The 20,923-nt window shown below is 51.5% G+C and overlaps 1 protein-coding gene across 2 annotated transcripts in view; it reads right to left on the bottom strand.

Annotated features, from left to right (window-relative positions):
- Nucleotides 1-20,923, bottom strand: part of KCNN3 (potassium calcium-activated channel subfamily N member 3) — a 125,221-nt gene that overhangs the window by 69,844 nt on the left and 34,454 nt on the right. For both annotated transcript variants that reach the window (XM_016221660.2, XM_016221661.2), the window contains exon 2: nt 13,793-13,888. In XM_016221660.2, the coding sequence (XP_016077146.2) occupies nt 13,793-13,888 (96 nt within the window). The remainder of the gene's footprint in view (nt 1-13,792; nt 13,889-20,923) is intronic.

Here is a 20,923-nt window from a genome sequence, read left to right on the forward strand (position 1 = left end):
ATCATTTCTGGCTCATAGTGCCACCCTTATAAACACTCATCAACATCTGTCTGCCCTGAGACAGATGAATTTCTTCAAAACAGGAAAACCTAGTCTTCCATAGGCAGATAGTGAATTTTTGTCTTCCGAATGCATATTTCACAGTTTGAACCCGAGGAGTGTTGAGTCCTGTTTTCCAGTGTGTTCAACCAAGTGGGGCCCAGGAATTGAACCCGTGACCCTTCGGTACGCAGGCTGATGCTCTAACCACTGAGCAACACCGGTCAGGGCAGTAAGACTAATTTTAGACTTCTGACCTCCAGAACTGAAAGATAGTAAACTTGTGTTATTTGAAGGCACTAAGTTTGTGGTAATTTGTTATAGCAGCAACAGGAAATGAATACAGGATGGATGGGAATAAATCGGGGACAGGGTAAAGATTAAATGAGATAAATTTTGTAAACCATGTAGCACTGTTCTCAGCGCTTTGTTGCTATTATTATTTTTACCTTCACCCTCCTGTCAGGGAGCTGCCACCTGTGGCCCGTGCACCTGCCACGGGGCTGCCCACCATCCCTACTAGATCCATTCCCGGGCTCCCGAGGCGGCTGAGCGGTCCCATGCCCTGTGCGTCAGCAATAAGCCTGCTTTCGTAACGCGGGCCTGGGCTGGTAGGAGCCAGCCAGTCTTTCCTGAACAGGGCAACAGGCTCCCCAGAGCCCTGCAGTGCCCGTTAACACAGCACACACCAGTGTTTCTGCTTCCTGACTCTGTTTAGGAGAAACAACAGGAAACGGGGCCGTGGGCAGGGGGAGGGCAGAGGTTTGGGAAGGGAGGCCCCCGGGGAGAATTCCTGACCACCAGCTAAGGAAGGACCGTGGGAATGGTCAGCGGGGGCCCCAGAAACTTCATCTAAAGGGGCTACAGGTGTCCAGTGGTTGCCTCCAGCAGGTATGAGCTGGAGCGCCGTGCCATGCGCGGGGGGCGAGGCCTTGCAGCAGCGATCAGCTTGGCAAGGAGGGTCCCCAATTAAACATTATTGGCCCCTGTTGCGCCAGGCTCTCGGGAGCCCTTCGCCCAGCTCCTGTAGCTGGTGCACAGCACGCCTTTGTGGCCACTGGGATCCCCCTACACGGAGGGGGAAGCGGCTCAGGGAAGCTCAGTGATATGCCTGAGTCACCTGTTAGCAGCAGAACTGGATTCAAACTCCTGATTCTGAGTCGAAAATGCTCCACTCTGTGCCATGTTTCACGTCTTTCTCAGAAAGTCCCAATGAATATTTTACTCCTTATTGATTTGATCCTAAGAACATGAGGGCACAGCTGGTACAGACTATTCATCTGGATTTCCACGTTGAAATACGCCAGCCGTAAAAATGCAGAAGCTTCAAGAACGGCAAACAGCTAGAAAGGGGCTGGAAGGAAATTTGGCGGCAGATGAATAAATCCTGTGTCGGGTCAGGGCTGCCGAAACTGCGCTTCTGCCTAATGGTGGTAAACCTTGAGTTTCCTGTGGCCCCCCAAGCGGACCAGGCAGGTAAGGGAAGACACGTCCACTCCCCGCCATGGGTGTCCGAGGACTCCCACCAAATTAGAATATTGCACCAGCCCTGGGAACTAAATTTATCCTGCAAGCTCATCCAGATCAGAATGTTCTCTGCTCCAAGCGATCCTGTCGCTCACTGTCCTCCTCTTTTTTTCCAGAGCCAGGCAGGACCAGCTGGAAAACTCAGCCCTGTCGATTCAGCCTGCAAGCCACACACATGAAGCCGGCCCAGAGCAACAGGCGCACGGGGTTAGATAGGAAAGAGAGGCAAGATAGACGCGAGAGAGAAAGGAGAGCCAGGTGGAAAGAAGCGGGTTCAGATCATGCTGATAAGAGGCCCGAAAAGAAGCCGAGAGAAGGAAAGACTGACTCAGGGCAGCTGCTGGGAAGCGCTCCTGCCAGAGCCAACAGCAGCGTGAGCCACAGACGGGTGCTGCCCAGGCCACAGGCAGCTCCTCTCCTGCTCCTACCTCTCCCCTGCATGTGCACCTGTCAAGCCCACTACAAACTGAGACACCCCCCCTCCAGTCTTGAGTGACATCACTGCTCCCTCAGGCAACAGCCAAGCCTCTGGGAGGGTGGCCCTTCTGTTCGGGCCAGGCCCCTCCCCAAACCTGCAGGCGGGTGCTGTAGGTCAAGGAAAAACCAAACTCCCTACTGGAGGGGACTCAGTCACCAAGAACACCTGGGAATGGAGTATTTTTAGGTGGAGGCTCGGCTTGGGAACAATAAGAAAAGAACAGTATTGTAAAATCTTGAGGTTCTTGTAAAGTCTCAGTTCCCTGCTAAACATCTCAAAAGATCCAACAGTGCGAGACGAGCTTGGCTCCTACAGGCCCTGGTCCTGGCGGCTCATGTTCCATCCATGAGATCACAGACGCTCAGATTCTGGGGCCAGGAGGAGGGTTTTTTTCATTCCTCTCACTCTTGAACAAGAGTGTACCAGGTGGCTGTCATTTTTACTACTAAAGATCCCCCAAGGAAGGAGATTTTTTTCAGCATTTCCTCCAGCCCAATCAACCCTGGGCTTTAAAGTCAAAGCAGGTGCCCAGACTGGGGAGGGGGTGGGCCTCTGCCATCATTTCCACCAGTCTCCACACCCCAGCCCACCCTTTGGTCTTACTACTGACTAGTGATATTTCCTCAATCCTATGGAAAATGCTCTACTAACACAACTTGGGGATCAGTCCCCTGACTTCCCTGTCCCCCATCAGATTGCCATCCCTGAGCCCCTCCTAACAGTTATGCAGCTACTGCTGTAGACGTGGAGCCCTAATCTCTCCTGCTCCAGCTGGCCAGGATCTGACTCCAGCCTCCCTTTTTGTTCTCACTTTCACCCCTGCCTTTAGGCCGACTGCTTCCCTCCCATCTCCCAGAAGCTCAGAGCTTTCCCGGCTCTCCACATCTGCTCAGACAGATCCCTTCCCCTGAGGCACCCTCACCCCCTGCACCTGCGCCTGCACCTGCAAGGACTCTGCCCAGCTGTCAAGGCCCATCTCAAAGCCCCTGCACAGCAGGCGCCTCGTTCCTATCCAAGGGGAGTCCCTCGCTATGCCCCCCCACCCTTGTTCCACAGCGCAGCTCTCAGCACTGGGCAGCCAAGGTGGGAAAATGAGCACTTATCTCCCCCTCAGGTCACAGGCCCGTTTAGGGCAGGGACCTTGCCGTCCCTGAGGTGCCCGGCTCAGAACAGACCTTCAATAGCTCCGTGTCGAGTGAATTAATCACCTTTTGTCCAGTCCTCAGGGGAGGTGGACAACAGTTTCTATTTCTAACTACAGCAGGAAGGCAAATATCACCCTGCTCACCCCACCCCCACCCCGATTCCACACTCACACTCAGCAGTGGTCATTTCTCTTTGCTCTCAAATCAATAAGGTTTCTAGCACATTCTAGCAAGAGGCACCAGAGAGAGCTGAAGGAGCCTTGGAGAGCACTCAGCTCCCTGCCCAGGTTGCACAAATGAAGGAACTGAGAGGAGCGAGGGGCAGGGCCCATGGTCACTAACACAGCAGTGTCAGGGGCATGCCTGCCTCATGGTACTGAGGCTCCAGCTGTTCGGTACCTGGTGGACAGCTCCATTGTGACTAGTTACTGATCTCTTGTTTGTGGCAGTGGCCAGTGGTGCCACAGGTGAACAATCACGGCCACGCCAGCAGTGGCTGAGAGTGACTCTGGGAATGCTGGAGCCACGGGGACAGGTGGCCATGCAGCAATGCTCTTCTAAGACACAGCCTGTAGGAGCAACATTTGCGACACCCCAGTTCTGCCTGGTGGGCAAGCACCCACTTCACCCACTTTCACAGACCGTGAGCGGAACAAAGATGGGGTTCACTCTGCTCCATCCTGCACCAGAGCGTGGAGGGAGGGAGCGTGTAACCACAGCCTAAGGGGAGGCCACAGAACGTTTAGAATGAGAAAGGTTTGCAAGTCCTTGAATTTCTTTTTCTCCATTCCTCCTGTCTTTAATCCAACAAAAGGAAGTTGGCTTCCTTAGAGTCCATTTCTGGTTCCACATTTGTATCGAGGCTTTGGATGAAGCTGTCATTGTCAGGCTCATCCAATGTGGGAGGACAGGAAGCTGGGAGGCCCAAACACGTGTTGCTGAGTGAGAGGCTAAAAACCCAGGCAGGCTAGAATGAAGGGCTGAAATGAATGTGGGGAAACCAAGAGAGACAAACAAAAGGGGCAGCTCTTGTCCCCAAAAGCCGACTGTACAAGCAAGGGTAGGAGATGGGCGGGAGAGCCTGTGGCTTAGCAGCTCTGTGAAGAACACGGAGGGTTTTAGTGAACATTTGACTCAATGTGAGCTAGCAGGCTGCTATGCAAACCAAAAGGCGCCGGTTGACTTTGACTACAGTAAGGGAATGGAAAAGCAGGTAGGTGGCCCTCTGTACTGACCAGCTCACATCCCTGCGTAGACCGGTGGGGTCAGGGCTGAGACAGGGCTCCTAAATATGCCAGGGAAGTTGGGGTGTTTCATCAGGGACTGCTGAAGCCTGGCCCACCCAGGCCACCTGCAGCTCAAGGCTCAGTGTCTAAAGGGAACACCAGAAGCAAACCACGCAGACTTGTCTTGCCCATGGAGTCAGATGTGGTCCTGAGGGCTAGGTTACTGGCAGGGGCACTATGGCTCTAGGTGACCAGTGAGTGGGCACAGGAAACAGGAACTAGCCCCTTGGAGAGCAGGAGGAAGAAAGGACCAGACAGCTTGGGGCCTGGCCAGGCAGCCAGGGCTTACAGGAGACTAGCCCTGCAAGGATCAGGAGCAAAAGCCGGGAACCCAGAGCAGCATCCCAGTGCTGATGGGCTTGGAATGCTACCCTGAGAAGGCAACCCCCAGCTCCCTACAGTGCTGACCCCCTCCTTGGTAGACTAGAACTATCCAAATTTTCTTGGTAGTACAATGCAATAATCGTAAAGAAGCCTCCAAACACTAAACATTCTACAATGCCTCCAGTTTCCCAAATCCTCAGAGAGTCACTTATCTTTTTAAAAAAATATGTTTTTATTGATTTTAGAGAGAGGGGAAGAAACAGTAACACAATGAGAGAGAAACATGGATGGGCTGCCTCCTGCACACCCCCTGCTGGGGATCCAGCCCGGGAATTGAACCAGTGACCTCTTGGTGCATGGGTAGATGCTCAACCACTGAGCCACACTAGCCGGGTGAGAGTCACTTATCTTCAGCCCAGATTTACAATCACTGAGCTCCTACTATGTACAAGACCCTTTGTTGGCACAGCAGGGACGGCCACAAAAATGGCTAAGAGAAGAGGTGGCCCTCCCTGAGCCTATAAGGGAGCGTGATGTTCATCAGGTGGATGCACTGGAACCCCTCCCTGTGGGGCTTTCAAAACACACATCCCCAGCAGTGGGGTTCACTAGCCGGCGGGGCAGGGACATGCACAGGGGAGGTGATGCCCATCCCTGATTGAGAACTGCTGCTGTGGGGACAAGATCATCATTTAAAAATAGTAGCAAAAACAATACAAAATAGAATGAATTGACTAAAAAAGCCACGGCGGGTCTTTACTGGAACTCTCAGGGAGCCAGAATATTCTATTAAGTTGACACTTGCTTCCTGGTGACTTTGGAGAAGTGGGAGTTTGTATTCATGGAAGGAGGTTGGAACTCAGCACTAAGGAAGGGAGCTCAGTCACTGACTTTAATTATCCTAAAAGCTTGAAGATGTCTGACCAGTTTATATTTGCAAGAGTCTCAGAAGAGTCACCTTTAAACTTTAAGATGTTGGAGCCTAAGAACTCTCTTTTTGATTATTTACTGTTTCAAGTTCAAGGTTATATTAAGGGGATAGCTGGCTCCCTTGCAAGGTAGAGAGGCCAAGCAGTTAGGAGAAGGGACAAGGTTGCTTGGACAACCCCCCACAAAGGCTTCCTGAATACAAACTGTATTGCCATTGTTAGCAAAAAATATTCACAGCTACTCTCCCTCATTTTTTTCTTTCCTGATCACTGAACATCCTTCAGACATGGAATCCTGGATACAATCAGAGGCTCCAGAGAGAATCTGGTCCAAACTGCCCACTACACAGATGACAAAACTGAGGCTGAGAGAGAAGTAGTTAGTCCACGCTCACACAGTGATTGGCATCCCAGACGGACAAGCCACAGGCCCCTTGTACCAGGTAAAGGTGACAGAGGCTTCTGGGCAGAAGCCCCACAGGTGGGACAAGCAGCAGGGTATTTTTTCCCAGAACCCTTTCATTCACTTAGCTGCCCATGTTGGGAGGGTGATTTCTTGTATCCCTGAATTACAGCAGAAGCTTCTTGAGAGGTGTGCCACCCCCCTCGCTTCACAGGGCCCAGGGTGAGGACAGTGTGTGGTTTCCAAGGCAACACACAGATTGAGCCTCCCAGCACCTCTTCTGAGCCAGCAGCAGAGGAGAGTGGGAAGTGAGGCAACACCGACCTCCCATTCACAAACACTGACTCCTCCGAAATCAGCTTCCCCTCTGCCCCTGCCAGTGCTCAGGGGCGGAGGACACCTCTAACATCCTGGACTCCTGGAGCCAAGGAAGCTTCTAGAGGACTTGGCAAGAGGCATCCTTTGCCTGGAAATCAGTAAAGCCCGAAGGCTGACTCCAGAGGCCCAGGGCTGTCCCTCCCTGCTGGGGCAAGTCTCAACAAGCCAGGGCAGGAGTTTTCACACCTGTTAGAAGACACTGCACACGCCCTGTTGAGAAGCATGGCACAGGATGACATTTCCAAGTGACAAAACCAAAAGTCAACGCGGGCAGCTGAGAAACCTGGCTTTGCTACGACACCTGGCACACATCACTGGGTTGCCGTGAGACTCGGTGGCCTGGTAACAGCAGCAGGAGGCCTTCACACCTACAGGAAAGGGCAATGGGGCAGGAAGCCCCCTTTGAGGCAGAAAGAGTTAAACCCACATGTTTAAATATTTAGCAAATAAAAGCAAAATGTCACACAGAGACTGCCAGGGCTGGCATGGTAACCATGGCAATCCATGGCCAGCAGCAGATCCACGGGTGGAGAAGGCTGGCCAACGAGAGGGAACAAGAAGGCGGCGGGGAGGGTCATGGTGGCATGGCCAGCTCGCAGGGACAGTCCACAAGACCAGAGACCCCTTATGAGGTAAAAGCACAGGGGAGACGCCAGGCCTTCTCAGACCCGTTTCTCAGCCACATGCCCAGTTTTCTCTCCTGTAGCTGAGGGGTAATAAACCTGCCCCACCTGGCCCAGGTTTGTCACCCATCCATTCGCTTACACTTACTGAATCCCTGCTATGTGCTGGGTGCTCTCTCCCCGTCGGTCCCCGATGGACACAGCCAGGGCGGGCGTGGGCAACACTGAGTGTTTACAGTTCCACTCGAGACGTGCAGGGTCAGGGGCCGGGGCCGATGCCCAGCCACCTCCTAGAAAGGGGCGCTTTGTTCAGGGCGTGGGGGTGGCCGGAAAGGCTCCAAGAGCAGGAAAATCTATGCCGAAGCCTGAAAGTCTGGGAGGTGACGTCAGGCAGCCAAAAGGTCTCATAATATATGTGAGAACACCCCAAAATACATGAAGCACTAGACAAGATAAGGTGACGTCATCATCACTGAGGCAGCTGCTAACGTGCCAGCCTCTCAGCTTTCTGTCTTCGAAGGCTCGTCTGACAAGGCCCCAGGGTGCCCGGGCCGTGCGGGCTGTGCGGGCTGTGTGGGCTGTGCGGGCTGTGGCCGAGGCTGAGCTGCTACCCCTCCTCTCCCTCCTTCCTTTCCAGCCTCACCCGGTGCAGGCCGGCTGGTAGGAGGGTGGGTGGTGTCCTCGGCTGATGCACAGCGGTCCCCCGGGCACTGTCCCCTGGAACGCACTCCCTCTTTCCAGTCTCCTGTGTGTGCAGACATCTATCCAGGGAGAGTTTGTTAGAGTGGAGAGGAGATGGATGCGAGCTTAGCAGACGAGGCCACCATTTGGAATTTTCCTATCAAGCTCTACACCCCTGCGGTCCTGGAGTCACCCTAGGCGCTCGGAGCTCCCTCCTCATTTCTGGGAAGCATGCCTGGGCCAAGGAGCTGATGTCTTCAGACCATGCAGGCTGAGAAGGCTTCCTTCAATGCAGCCGATAACCACAAATGGAAATTGTCTCTAAAGTTTCCATCCACACACGGAACATGTGACATCCACCACTGAACTATGTCCTATCCTAGGCTCACAGCGGTCCCCCCAATTTAATCCAACAAACACTAGTTGAGCACCTGCTATGTGCCAGGCACTGTCCTGCAACTTCCTGTCCCTGCAGCTTCATTAAGGACATACAGTCTTCTCTCTGGGCCTCCAGAGGTGAGAGTGTCTGCACTGCCCTTCCCATCCTTTCTCCCACCCCTGTTCCCAGGCTCTGACCTGGGACACTTCCTGCCTGAGGCGCTCGATCCCTTCCCTTTCTGTATATTCCTAGACCAGAACTGGTTACTTCTCTCTCTCAACTGGCTCCTTTCTGACAGCTGATGGACACATGCAGTCTCTCCACTCTACATACACGAATCAACCATCACCCCCTCAGAGCCGTGTCTTCTCCAGCTCCCACCCTGGCTTCCCTCCATTCGCAGCCAAACTTCTTAGAAGACTGGCCAGTATTCACCGTCTCCACTTCCTCACCTCCAACTTGGTTCCCCTGTCCCACCACTGCCCTGTGACTGCCACTCCCAGTGACTGCACTGAGGAGTGGCGCAATGACTTCCCCAAGGCCTAATACAACTCCTTGACCTCCCCATGGCATACCCTACACTCCCTTCTCTGCCCCTGGGTCTCCTCTGACCTCCCTGACTGTTCCTTCTTCAGATCCTTTGTGGACTCCTCTTCCTCCTCCCACTTCTCACCTCAAAAATATCCCTCCGGGGATCTGTCCTGTGTCTTCCTCTCATCTCACTGCCCCCTGCTTATCCAGGCCTGGCCTCTGTGTCACTGTCCTGGAGGCAGCTGGATGCCCACCCCCCAACCTCAAACTCAACATGCCCGAAAATGACCTGGTTATCATTCCCCACCCGACTTCCTTCTGTGGTTTCAATTTTAATAAATGGAACTCCCGGCCACTGAGTTACTCATGTGACTTCTAGATGACTCCTCTTCTTACAGACAGTACAATCCTAATTGGTGACCAAGTCTGGTCGATTCCACTTGCTCAACATCTCTCATGTCCCGCTTCTCCTCCCGTCCTGGTTCAAGGAGTGACCATCTATGGTGACATGCTTCTGGACTATGGTAATATGCTTCTAGCTGGTCTTCCTGCCTCAGACATTGGCCTTTTCAACATCTGCCATGCTGCAGCTAAAATGCAGATCTGGTCATCTACCCCTTCTCCCCCAGCCCCCGGCTTGAACCCCTTCCATGATTTCCACTGTTGCCCACAGGACAGTGCCAAAACCCTTCAGCAAAACAGGCAAGTTCCTGCTTGTCCTGCCCATGCTCCATAGTAGGCCCGCCCCACTGCTCAGGACCTGGTCCTAGAGGTGTTCCAAATGCAGCTCCAGTTTCCCATCTCTGGGCAGTTGTTTATTTGAAGACCTCTACCTGGGATATCCTTCCCACCCTGTCTGCCAGGCAAACAGGTCCTCATTTAAGCTAAGGTGTTTTGCATATATTATTTAATTCGATCTGCACAACAACCCTTTGTGATGGGTACTATTATTAGTCCCATTTTGCAGGAAGGAAATAGACTAAGGGATTAAGTAACTTACTAAAGGTCACCATACACACTAGAATGTGTCAAAGAGCAGGATTTGAACCAAGCCAGGCTACACTAAAATAGTTCTCAGCCACCTGCTATCCTGTCCTCCAGGATGACACCAGAGACATTAATTAGAGCTATAGATTTACTGAAGGTTGACAACCCCTTGAAGAAGCAAAGGTGATTTCAGAGTTTCCAGCACAGAGAATCGGTCTCCTGTCCCAGCTCTGCACAGAAGAGACCCTCATAAGTATACGTTGAATGAATGAGCCAGATGGGTAATCAAAGAATAGGGGAGGGAGGATTTTGGGGGCAAAAAGAGTTCTGTGTTTTAAGCCTTGAGCCAAGGACATGCCAATGGCATTGAAAACGTGAGCCTGCAGCCCGGGCGGTTGCTCCCACTGCCCATCTGGGAGTTGGCCAATCACAGGAATAAATGGACTCTCCAAGGGAGAGTAAGGTTTTCAACGTTTGGGTAAATAAACAAAATCATTATTTTTTGTGTTTTCATTTCTTTCCAGGACACACTGGCCTGAGAAGAACAGATGCCTGAGCCTTTGAAAGCTCCATGCTCCACACCAGTGAGACAAGGGAAGACCAAGCAGAGCCAGGCTGGTCATCTTCAAACGTCGGAGGCTGCCTCGCAGGACACATGGGCACCTGCTTTCCCTGCTCCAGAGCCAAGCTGAGTGGAAATTCCAGGGAAGCCCATTTTCTCTCTGTGGGAGGGTAGATTTTCTAAAACCTTGTGCTGCCCACTGAGGGACAGCTTCCCTCAAAGGCAGCGACTCCCCGTCATGGGCAGGCCCGCAGAGGTAGAAGGGGTTCATGCACAGGGAGGGGTACACCCAGTGACCTCAGAGGGCCTTTGGAGCTGGAGACTTTCTGACTTAAAGCCAGAGTTTGATTGAGATTTACCCAATAATGTTTCAGAATCTTTCTGAAAACACAAATTGCCCAAACTAACAAATAAGAATTCTATTCTAGAAGGTTCCCTAGCATCATGCATGTGCAGAGCCAGGGCCTGGAGCCTGGATGTGAGCATCTGGGGCAGGGGCAGGGGAGGTGGAGACATGGTCATCTGGTCCCTGCTAAAATTTAGCCAAGTGACCAGCAGCTGGTATGGATGAGAGAAGCGGTGAGCAGAGCCTAAATACTGCCCTGACATCACCCCGCGGATGCAATGCGCCACCCCCGTCCCTGCCCCACTTCACACCAGATGCGCAGCAGCTGGCCTTTCCCTACCGAACGTGCTTCCCAGGCTCCGCTCTGATCAAGTGCTGGCAGTCCGCCCTCTCTCAGGAAGCAGGACCCCGCTGGCCACACACCAGACCTCAGTCAGAAAACTACAGAATTGGGGGGGCTTAGGAGCCCCAGTTAACAGATGAGGAAACTGAAGCCCAAGACCACAGAACTAAGTAATGGTCTAAATTGCTTTGGAAACCAGATATCTTGAATCCAGCCCCCTTTCATTCAACACATGCACTGCGAACACCAGCTCTTTGTCAGATACCGAGTCCCTAGAAACGAAAAGATTAATGGCATCATTGTCCCTGAGGTGGGGGGGGGGGGGGGAAACACAGAACAAAAAATTACAGTATGGCCGGGTGAGGTGCCTACAATGGATGTAGGTGAGGAGCAAGCCCACCCTGCCTCCCCCGCCACACCCCCCATGACAATCTGGGCCCAAACCACTCCCATTTCCCTCTGGCAGGAGAAGGTCTGGAAAGAACTTGACTGGAAAAGTAAGAGGCCCGGAGGGAGCCAGACACTGGTGACTTCCCATGAGACCGTGGGTCAAGCAGGATAAGGGGCTGGGTGATGGAGCTGAGAGTGCAGGCAGGGTCGGGCCGGCGTGGAGAGGAAGCCCAGCCACCTGCCAGCACTAGGCAGTCGTGACGGTGACCATCTGGTGGGCCCAGCTTGTACATGAACAAGGCCCAGCTGGAAGCAGTGGGGCAGGAAAGGGACTGAAGTTTTCATTTCTGGAATCTCTCCTGTTACCAACCCTCTTAAGAGTTAAGCAAAGTGGGCAATATGACTCCCACACTTCAGATGGGGAACCCGCGGCCCAGAGAAGTTGTTACTTACTCCAGGTCATTCAGGCTGAAGTGTCTGGGCCAGGATTCCAAACCACTTATTTCACTTTGTTTCTCCAAACTGTGAGTGCCAGCCAAGACCAATGACTGAAACAGCACCTTCTCTGCCCAAAATTAGGACAAAGCAAAGATTCACTGTGAGCTGAGGATGGGACAAAGGATGGCCAGCTAAGTGTTGGCCTGTCAGCAACATGGCCAGGATGGAGGTCACAGCTGCAGCTGGGCCAGATCAGGTCTGAAAGCTAAGGCTGCAGGCCCTGAGTGGGGAAAAAGGACGCCAAGAGAGTCAGAAGGAGGGGCACCTGGCTCTTCCAATCCCAATGGGTCTGGAATGGAGAGGGGAAGCAGTCAGACTTAGAGGAACCGTAGTGTGGGGTTGTGGCTGGGAACTACTCTCCTTCCCCCACCTCAAGCCTGCATTGTTAGCTGATCTTTATGATCCTGCCATTTTCTTTGGCCTGTGTGACACCTTCCACACAGGTCAGGGTGATATATAGTAAGACAAACTCCCCACAGGTAAGGACATGGCGGCTGACAGGGGCTGAGGGACTCCCTGGTCCTTGACTGGTTTGGGGAGGGTAAAACCTGGTCTGAGGCCCAGACTGACTCCTGGTCCTGTCTTGGTTCCTGCCCCTGTCACTCCTGCCTACACTCCTGGCTCTTTTCTGGGGCTGACTGGACAGTGTTCTAGGTTGCTACATATTTTGTCCAGTTCAGGCTCCAGGAGGGAAGCTGCTTGGTGGCATGTGGGACAGTCAGTCCTCAGCACACAACATCTCTCGGAGCACCTGTGACCTCCAGAGACTAAACAGTCCCAGCCTTCTGGATTAATGTCATCTGGTCATTGATAGAGTGGAGCCCTGCCGAGATGGCCTGGAGCCAAGGCCTCTGTGTCTAGGCCAGCCACAGCAGCCCCTGACATCTGGCAGGAAAGCAGACGCACTCCCTAGGAGGAGGCACTCACACCCACATCTGTCTGTATAGCCCATCTGTCCCTAAAAGGATGAGTAACAAAAGGTGACTGAGTTTACTGAGCATTTTCTCATATGCTCCTCACTCCAGCTTCACAACAACTGGCCAGACACCCCATGAGAAGAGGTCACGGCTGAGACCTGACCCCAGTTGTTCTGACTCTGAGTTCTGGTCTTTGTCAGTCTCTTGCCGCTACCCAGGTGTGGATCCATCTGTGCTGCTCCAGCCAAAGGACCAGGATTATATCCAGGCTCACATGTGTGACAAAAAACACCTGGATACCTAGCTCCCCGCAGAGCAGGTCATCCTGAAGGGCCAGTGATGGGGGAGACCAATTGTAAGGAGAAGATACCACAGATCTGCTCAGTCCTGCCTGCCCTTTCCAGCCCAGGTTGAACAATTTTCCCAATGTCGGCCAACTGGAAGTGCACCCTGGAGGCCTGGCCAATGTTTCTCTGGGGGCCAAGTCACTCTTGGGCACCCAGAGGGAAAATGACTCCTCCCAGCCTGCAAGTGTCCAGGAGGGGTAAAGTCTATACCACATGGAAATGCAGATGCCTGGCGGTATTAGGTACAGAGTGTGTGTGTGTGTGTGTGTGTGTGTGTGTGTGTGTGTGTAGGACACGAGGCAGCTCTGTCTCACTGGGGGGATTCCATGGCTCAAGTTCAGAAAGGATCCAGCAAGAGAGAAAAGTCAAAGCAACTCATAGGGGCTCTAACAGTACAGTGATACTAAAGAGGATGCTGAGCAGACTGCCCCCTAAATCATAAAGCCACGGTTGCCTCTGGGATCCCCCAATGAAGATGAGGTCGCAGTTCTAAAGCCACAGGGCAGCCTCACAATTCCCTTTCCCATGAGGGTCCAAACCAATGGAGGAGCCACGATCTTGAATACCAGCTTATCAAATCATCCGAGTAGCTGCTTAGGGAGTGGTTTTGGGGTGAGGACAGGCTTAGCGAGGCGAAAGAAATGGCCACTGCCTGCGGGGTAAGGGCCAGGGCACCTACCTGGACTTCACGTGTGTGATAGGCGATGATCAGACCCAAGAGGATGATGGTGGACAGACTGATAAGGCATTTCAGGGCCAACGAAAACATGGAATCCTGCAGGAGAAATGGAGAGAGAATTATGGAGGGCCAGGAATGGGGCGTCTCATTTTACTCTGAGGCCACGTAAAAGTGAAGGCCTGGGGGCAAAGGAGGGACTGTCACCAGAAAGTGCCTTACGCTGGGCCCCGGGCCGGCTCCATCTCCGCAGCTGCTCCCCACCCCAGCCTCTGTTCTCTAGGTTTAAATCATTTTTGCATCCCTGGGATGAACTCTACTTGGGTGTGATGTATTACATTTGTTATATGTGGCTAGATTCAGTTTGCTGATGTGTTGTTCAGAATTTTTGCCTCCATGCTCATAAGTCATCTGAACATAATTTTTTTTGGTGCTGCTATGATATGATTTGAGCATCAGTACTGTGCCAGCCAAGGCCTCTCCTTTCTCTTAACAAACCTGAACCAGAGGATTCCTGAGGTCCTTCTATCTTTGACCATGCAGAATTTTTTCAGGAATGAATTAGAATGTCCTGGCAGCTGCTCTCATCTCCTGTTTTAGGTCAAGGGCAGGGAGGGAGACAAGGATGGCAGAGGAGCTACTGAAGAGAGAAGGGGGATGAGCACAGGAGCAAAGAGGGGTCCTGGGCAGGAGAAGTGTCCTGAAGGTCCCTCCTGTGGAGGATGGGGGATGCAGGTGAGCTACTGGGCCTTCACTGCAGCCTTCCAGCCCCAGGGCAGCTTAGAGGACCCACGTGGTTGGGAGCACAGCTCTGGGGCCAGCCCACTGGGTCCAAACCCTGGCACAGCCACTAGCTATGTGACCTCAGGCTATTCAGTCCTCTGTGCTCGGCTGCCTCATATGCCACATGGGGATAACCTACTTCATGGCTGCTATGAAAAAGAAAGGAAATTTGTGTATGCAAAGTGCCGGGACCAGTGCCTGGCCATGTAAAGGTTACCTACTCCTGCCATTTACTTTGCTGCCTCTACAAATTCAGGACGACTTTGTGCCTCCCTGGCATCTGAAAACCAAGGAGTAGAGATGGCTTCCAATCCCAGAGGAAGGCAAGAACCTAGCCCTGAGTTAAGGTAGCAGATGAGAGGCAGGTGGCCTGGGTGTCGTGAGAGATGGACGCCACGCAGGAAACAGCCCCTGCGCTCCCGGAGCTGGGATCATGGCAGTGCCATATTTCTGTAAAGCACCTTGCAGTTTACAAGGTGCTTTCACATACTAATTCTCATTCATCCTCACAACAGCCCTTGGCCTCTATCCCAACTTTATAGATATCAAGGCAAAGGCTCAGAGATGTAAGTGGCTCATGTCAGAGTTCAAAGCCACAGCCTCTGGCTGCCAGGTCAGAGCACTTCCACAAGCCCTCAGGCCCACGCTCCAAAGGGAAACAGAGTAGAAACGTGCTCTGAGAAGTGTCCATGTAAACAGACCCAAATGACAGCTTACAACAATAATGTAAGGCATTTCAAAGGTAGGATATCATTAAAGGCCTGATGTAACCTACAGTAAAGCTGGGGTGAGGTGGGGGGAAATCAAGAGAGGGAGACCTCACTGTCAAGAAAGCCTTCAGAGACCGAGTGACCGGTGGCTGGGATCTGCAGGGTTGGGTAGTATTGTCCAATTTGGCAACCACTAGAGTCATGCCCAAATCCATGCTCCCACCACCCTCTGCAGGCTGATGGAATGAAAGCAGCCATCTGTGCTGTCGGTCCCTCTACCATTCATTTATCTGATAGTTACTGGGGCCCACTTTACGCCAGGTGAGCACTTAGGGATCCAAGGGAGAACTAAGGTAGGTCATTCATTCATTGCTTCTTTCATTCATGACAATTTCAACCACTTCTCACTTCTTGAGCACCTATTAGATGACCAACAGTGTGCTAGATACTGTAAAATATTTCTAGAGAGCCTCTGCCCACCAGAAGCTACCATGTGGCTTATACACAAACTCTGACTTTCTACACTGTGTGGGGTCATCCAGCTGTGGGGAAAGGTCTTCATTCTGCGCTGTCCAGACAATGATCTAAACATAAGCCGCTTCCCTTTAGCCTCTGTCATGGTGTACAATTTAATGAAGAGCAGCCTGCAATAACTTACTCGGCACACATGTACAGGGACTGGTGGTGTGCCGCTCCAATTATGGGCACAAAGAAAAACAGATCACAGTTCCAGGCCTGGAGAAGGTTCTGGTCTTCGAAAGCACCAGTCAATGCCTGAAACATGACCCAAGCCCCAGGCCAGGGACACTCAGACTGTTTCAGGATAAGACAAACCTCGCTATAGGAACCAACTAGGAACAGCTCACAATGTTTTTGAGCCAGAAATGACCATAACTTTCTTCTCAAAGGGGTCTGAAGGCATCTGGGGAGCATCATACCTCCCCAGGGAGGGGTTTGGGATCAGCTGCTCATTTCAACTTCTAATTTATTTCTTTTGGCAGAAATTAACTGAAATCATTATTCAAGTCTATTTCCATCATTTGAAGGTGAAGGAAAGGGGGCCAGATGCTGTCTCCTCTCCTTTCAGCCTCTTCCCTTTGTTCTAAAACTTGAAGCCTTTACATAAGAGGCAACTCCTACCTGCTTCGTGGTTTTGGCTGGTGCAACATCCTTGGCCAGCTCCAGCCCCCTAGGGAAATGAGCTGTGCACTGGATCAGCTGGAACACTTGCTACTTTACAGATTTCCTTGCATTCTCTATTGCATGTCAATAAACAATAAGCCATCAACCAGTTTTAATAGCTGGAAAACACATCAAAGAATTCTGACTGGACTAGAAATGTTTTCTGTTTGGTAAAATGTTTAATTATCATCTTTTCTTTGCTGCCTGAACTCCAATGGAGCTTGAAATTGATATGGTTCTTGGGTGGGTGGTGACAGCGACTCGGGGGTGACTAATTAGCTGCCATACACCACGTGCTGGGGGCACCTGCCACACCTGCTCTGCCCCACTCACTCCAATCCAAGGGCCGAAAGGGACTCATAGGGCAGGAAGGAGGTCCTATGGCCAACTGGCCAACCCTTCTCCCCTGCAACTCAGAACTTTTCAATAACAGAACAATAATCCTTACTACACAGGAATGCTTAGGAATTATATCTCAACAGATAAGAGTCATTTTTAAGCCATTTATTCCTCAATGCCCCAAAATATTAGGATGGGTCAATTTAAGAACAGCCAGTGATAGAACACTAAGTAGCCACTTGAAACCATTTCTGCAGAGAATATTTGAAGACATGAGGAAAGGCTCAGGATATAATATCAAGTGAAAACCCCAGACCCCAAAACTGTATATATGGTATATTTCAATTATTTTTCAACTTTTTACTTTTTTACTGTAAAAAAAAGACTGTGAAAACACAGTATCATGCTATAAAGTGGCAGGCAGGGTACTCAATTCACAGCACAAGTCTGTACACTCCTACCATGGAGAGACTGAGAATTCAGGAAACACGACATTGATACCATAACACTTCTGACACTCTGAGTACAATAGGTGTTTAATAAGTGCTTCCTGAATTACTTAATAATAGTGCTTTTATTTTTGCCTACCATTTATTGAGTACTGACTGTGTACCAAGTCCCAGACTAGGCCCGCTACACAATTTAACTTATGTCCTCAGCCTACAGACCAGGTCATAGTGTCTCCATTTTATTAATAAAGAAACTAATAAAGTGACTTTTCCAAGGTCACACAACTAGCCCAGATTTTAGCTCTAGGCCAGATTTTTTTATATACCATGCTTCTCCCCTTCCTCCAAATGAACTAGGTTTCCTTGTGAGATGGTGACTTCCTGTCTTTCTAGTAGAGGCTGGCTATAGCCATCTGGGGTGCCACAGAGTCAGAGGGTGAACCGCAAGATACCCCCATTCACGTGGCCCCTGTTCCGCTCCAGGCCATCAGCCAGCCTTCACAGATCTGTGATTTCTCACTGCTGACAACATCTGTAACAAAGTGCTACTGTAGGGCTTACCATGCAAGGTGGGCATCACCAACCCACTCTTACAGAGGTGGAAACAGGCTCCGAGAAATTACCTAATTGTCCAAGGATGTGCCAACAAATGGCAAAGTCAGGACTGAAGGAGCCGGGATTCCTCCAGACCTGTCTGCCTCCAGGTTCCTCGCTGCCCGCACACTAACACCCCCTCCGTGCCCCGCCGGCCTCCAGTTCCTGCAGTGAGGCTCTCAGACTGCAGGCCCTCCTCCCCCGAAGCTGCAGAGTGTGATGAAGTGTGTTCCTGGCTTCTGCGCCAGCCGTATAAATTGCTCTCCTGCCTGCCTTGTGGCTTCCAAAGACAGGCCAGAACTGTAATGATTACGGTAGATCTTCCCAGACACACTGAAGTTTTATTGTTTGGAACATTTGAAAGGAACAGAAAACTATGCTCGCAGGCAGAGTCCTGGAGAGGCACTAAACAGAAGTGAAATATCATCTTTACCAAGGTAGACATGTGCAGGGGCCTTCCCCAACCAAGCTTGATACCCCCAAAATGTGTGTGTGTCTGTGTGTACGTGCGTGCACACATATATGGCCCATTCATGATGAATTTTGTCACTAGCCAGAACCCCCAAAGGGAAAGAGGTGATCCCATGTAAAGTCTGTGTTTGCTGAGTTAAGAGATACATTTTGTGCATTCAATTGGGAAATAACTGATTTAGAAATCTTTTGTTTAATAAGGTCAACTTTTTTTTCGGTTTCATGGAGAGGCTCCAAAATCGATTGATATTCAGCATCAGCTTAATACTGCGACTCGGTAATGGTTGTCCTAATTAGATACTCTTGCTAATTAATGCTATGCAAATTAAAACCAGCCCCTAATCCACTGGCATGTAAGACCACAATCCTGGCTGCTGTGCTCTGTGGAGAAGGGGCTCCTCTCCCCAACCTGAGGGTTCCACGGCAGCATCAAGCCCCTGTTTTCTTCCTCCTCCACTCTCAGGCTGCTCCTCTCTCATGGTCGCTCCTTCCCATGCACTCTCATCTTTCACCCTCAGGCTCATCCCTCAGCTCGGCCTCAGCTTCCCAGGCTAAGCTGCCTGATTTAAGTACAGTCATGGCACCTCCTGGCATCCTCAGAGTGTCAGGAGGATGCCCAGCCTGACTCTTACCAGAAGCCAGCCACCAGAATCCTATTTTGGTCACTCACGGTCGAGTGGAATCACTCAGACCCTCTGCATCCTTGGACTGTCTAACTTGAGAGCAGGGGAAACAGGTGAAGCTGTCACAGTGGGATGGGAGGGTGGGCCTGGGGGCCTCAGAAGGATCTCCAACGGGCCTGAGAAGAGATAAGTTCCAAGAACCCAGGATGCTTCATAACCAAGAGGGCTCTGGCATCAGGGGGCCCTCCATGGAAAATGCCTGGCTTTGGATAAGACATCTCACCCTTCTAGGCTTTGGTTCCCCCAGTAGAATGAGACTCTTGGAACAAATAGTCCCTGAAGTTCATCTAAGCCTAATGGCCGATAGCACTGGCACACACTGGCTATGACAAACACAGGTCATAGGGACACTCCAAACCTTCCTTTCCTTTCCTTTCCTTTCCTTTCCTTTCCTTTCCTTTCCTTTCCTTTCCTTTCCTTTCCTTTCCTTTCCTTTCCTTTCCTTTCCTTTCCTTTCCTTTCCTTTCCTTTCCTTTCCTTTCCTTTCCTTTCCTTTCCTTTCCTTTCCTTTCCTTTCCTTTCCTTTCCTTTCCTTTCCTTTCCTTTCCCAAGCACTTCTATACATGACGAAATTGTGAGTGTGAAAAGGTCAGCAGCAAAACTCACTCATGCCAGCTTCTCCTCCAACAGAACAAAGAAGATTGCCATTGTCTCTTTCTAAATAATGTGGCATTTAAGATCAAAACACCAAAATTCAAGTGACATCTTTGCTGCTCACTCACTGTGTGACACAGGACCTGTCCCTAACCTCTCTGGGCCTGTTTCCTTCTCTGAAAGCCAGGTCCAACAGGGCCTCCTCTCCCTTTACTCACAGGTGCTGGAGCATGAAATAAAATAATGCATATGAAGAAAACTTACTCTGTTTTCACACAAAGGAAAAATCATATTCCTTTGTAGCCTAACACCCCTTCTCTTGCTGCACAGATGTCAGTGCAGGCGAGCTGTTGGGGGCTGAATGCACTTCCAGTATCAGCATTTTAGAGTCGCAACAATTTACAGAGGTACTCCCCAGTATTTCAGAAAGACGCCTCTAGCAGTCTTCGGTGAGCCAAACATCCATTCACATATAAATATTTACCGGGTACTTGTTCCGCCCAGACCCTGCGCTGGGTACTTGCAACCTGCCAGGGATCTCCCCACCCCCCCGCCTGCTGAGCCTGAATTCCAGCCGGAGGGCAAAGGGGCAGGTGAGCAGGGCCTGGAGAGGAATCGGGCTGGGGCAGTTAGAAAAGAACGGGAAGCCCAGGATGGAGAAAAGACCTGCAAGTGGCTCCTGAATGACCAGGGCGTGACCAGAGGAGGTGACCCTAGACAGGCAGCTGAAGCTGAACCTGACCCTACATTCTGAGCTCAAGATGAGATGCTACTCACTGAGCCACAGACTCTCCACATGAGCTAGCAGGTGACAGGTCACAAGGCCTTCTCCTGCTCAGCACCCACCAGAGCTGAGCACCAGGCCTGGGTGCTCACAACCCTGTATGGGCAAGGGCACATCTCTACCAGGTCCCAGGGACTGGCGATGGGGCTGAACATCCCTGCTGCCTTTCCTGCATCTGAGTCACCTTATAGGGAGCTTCTGCTCTGCCTCGCGCCCCCACAGCGGCTGGGGGATGCATGAGGCATCTCCCCAGTGCAGGGAAGCCACGGTGAAGCCACCCACACTATCCGCTCTGTCCCAGATGCTGTCCGGGACATTCTGATCCAGCTGACATTTGAACCCAGGCAAGTCAGACCCGCAGGTCTGTGCCCTCTCCACCGTCATGTCTCACGACGCATGGGATGTCAGTCATCAAAACTACATCTTCCCAGACCCAGCCTTCCAGGTCAATGAATGCCCCATCTTGCCTGCTCCCTGATGAGGGCCCAACTGTGTCACCGTGAAACCTGAGGGCAGGGCTGGGGGTCAACATCACTACTGCACGT

The sequence above is a fragment of the Miniopterus natalensis genome, chromosome 19, assembly GCF_054644295.1.
Source record: "Miniopterus natalensis isolate mMinNat1 chromosome 19, mMinNat1.hap1, whole genome shotgun sequence".
Taxonomy (NCBI): domain Eukaryota; kingdom Metazoa; phylum Chordata; class Mammalia; order Chiroptera; family Miniopteridae; genus Miniopterus; species Miniopterus natalensis.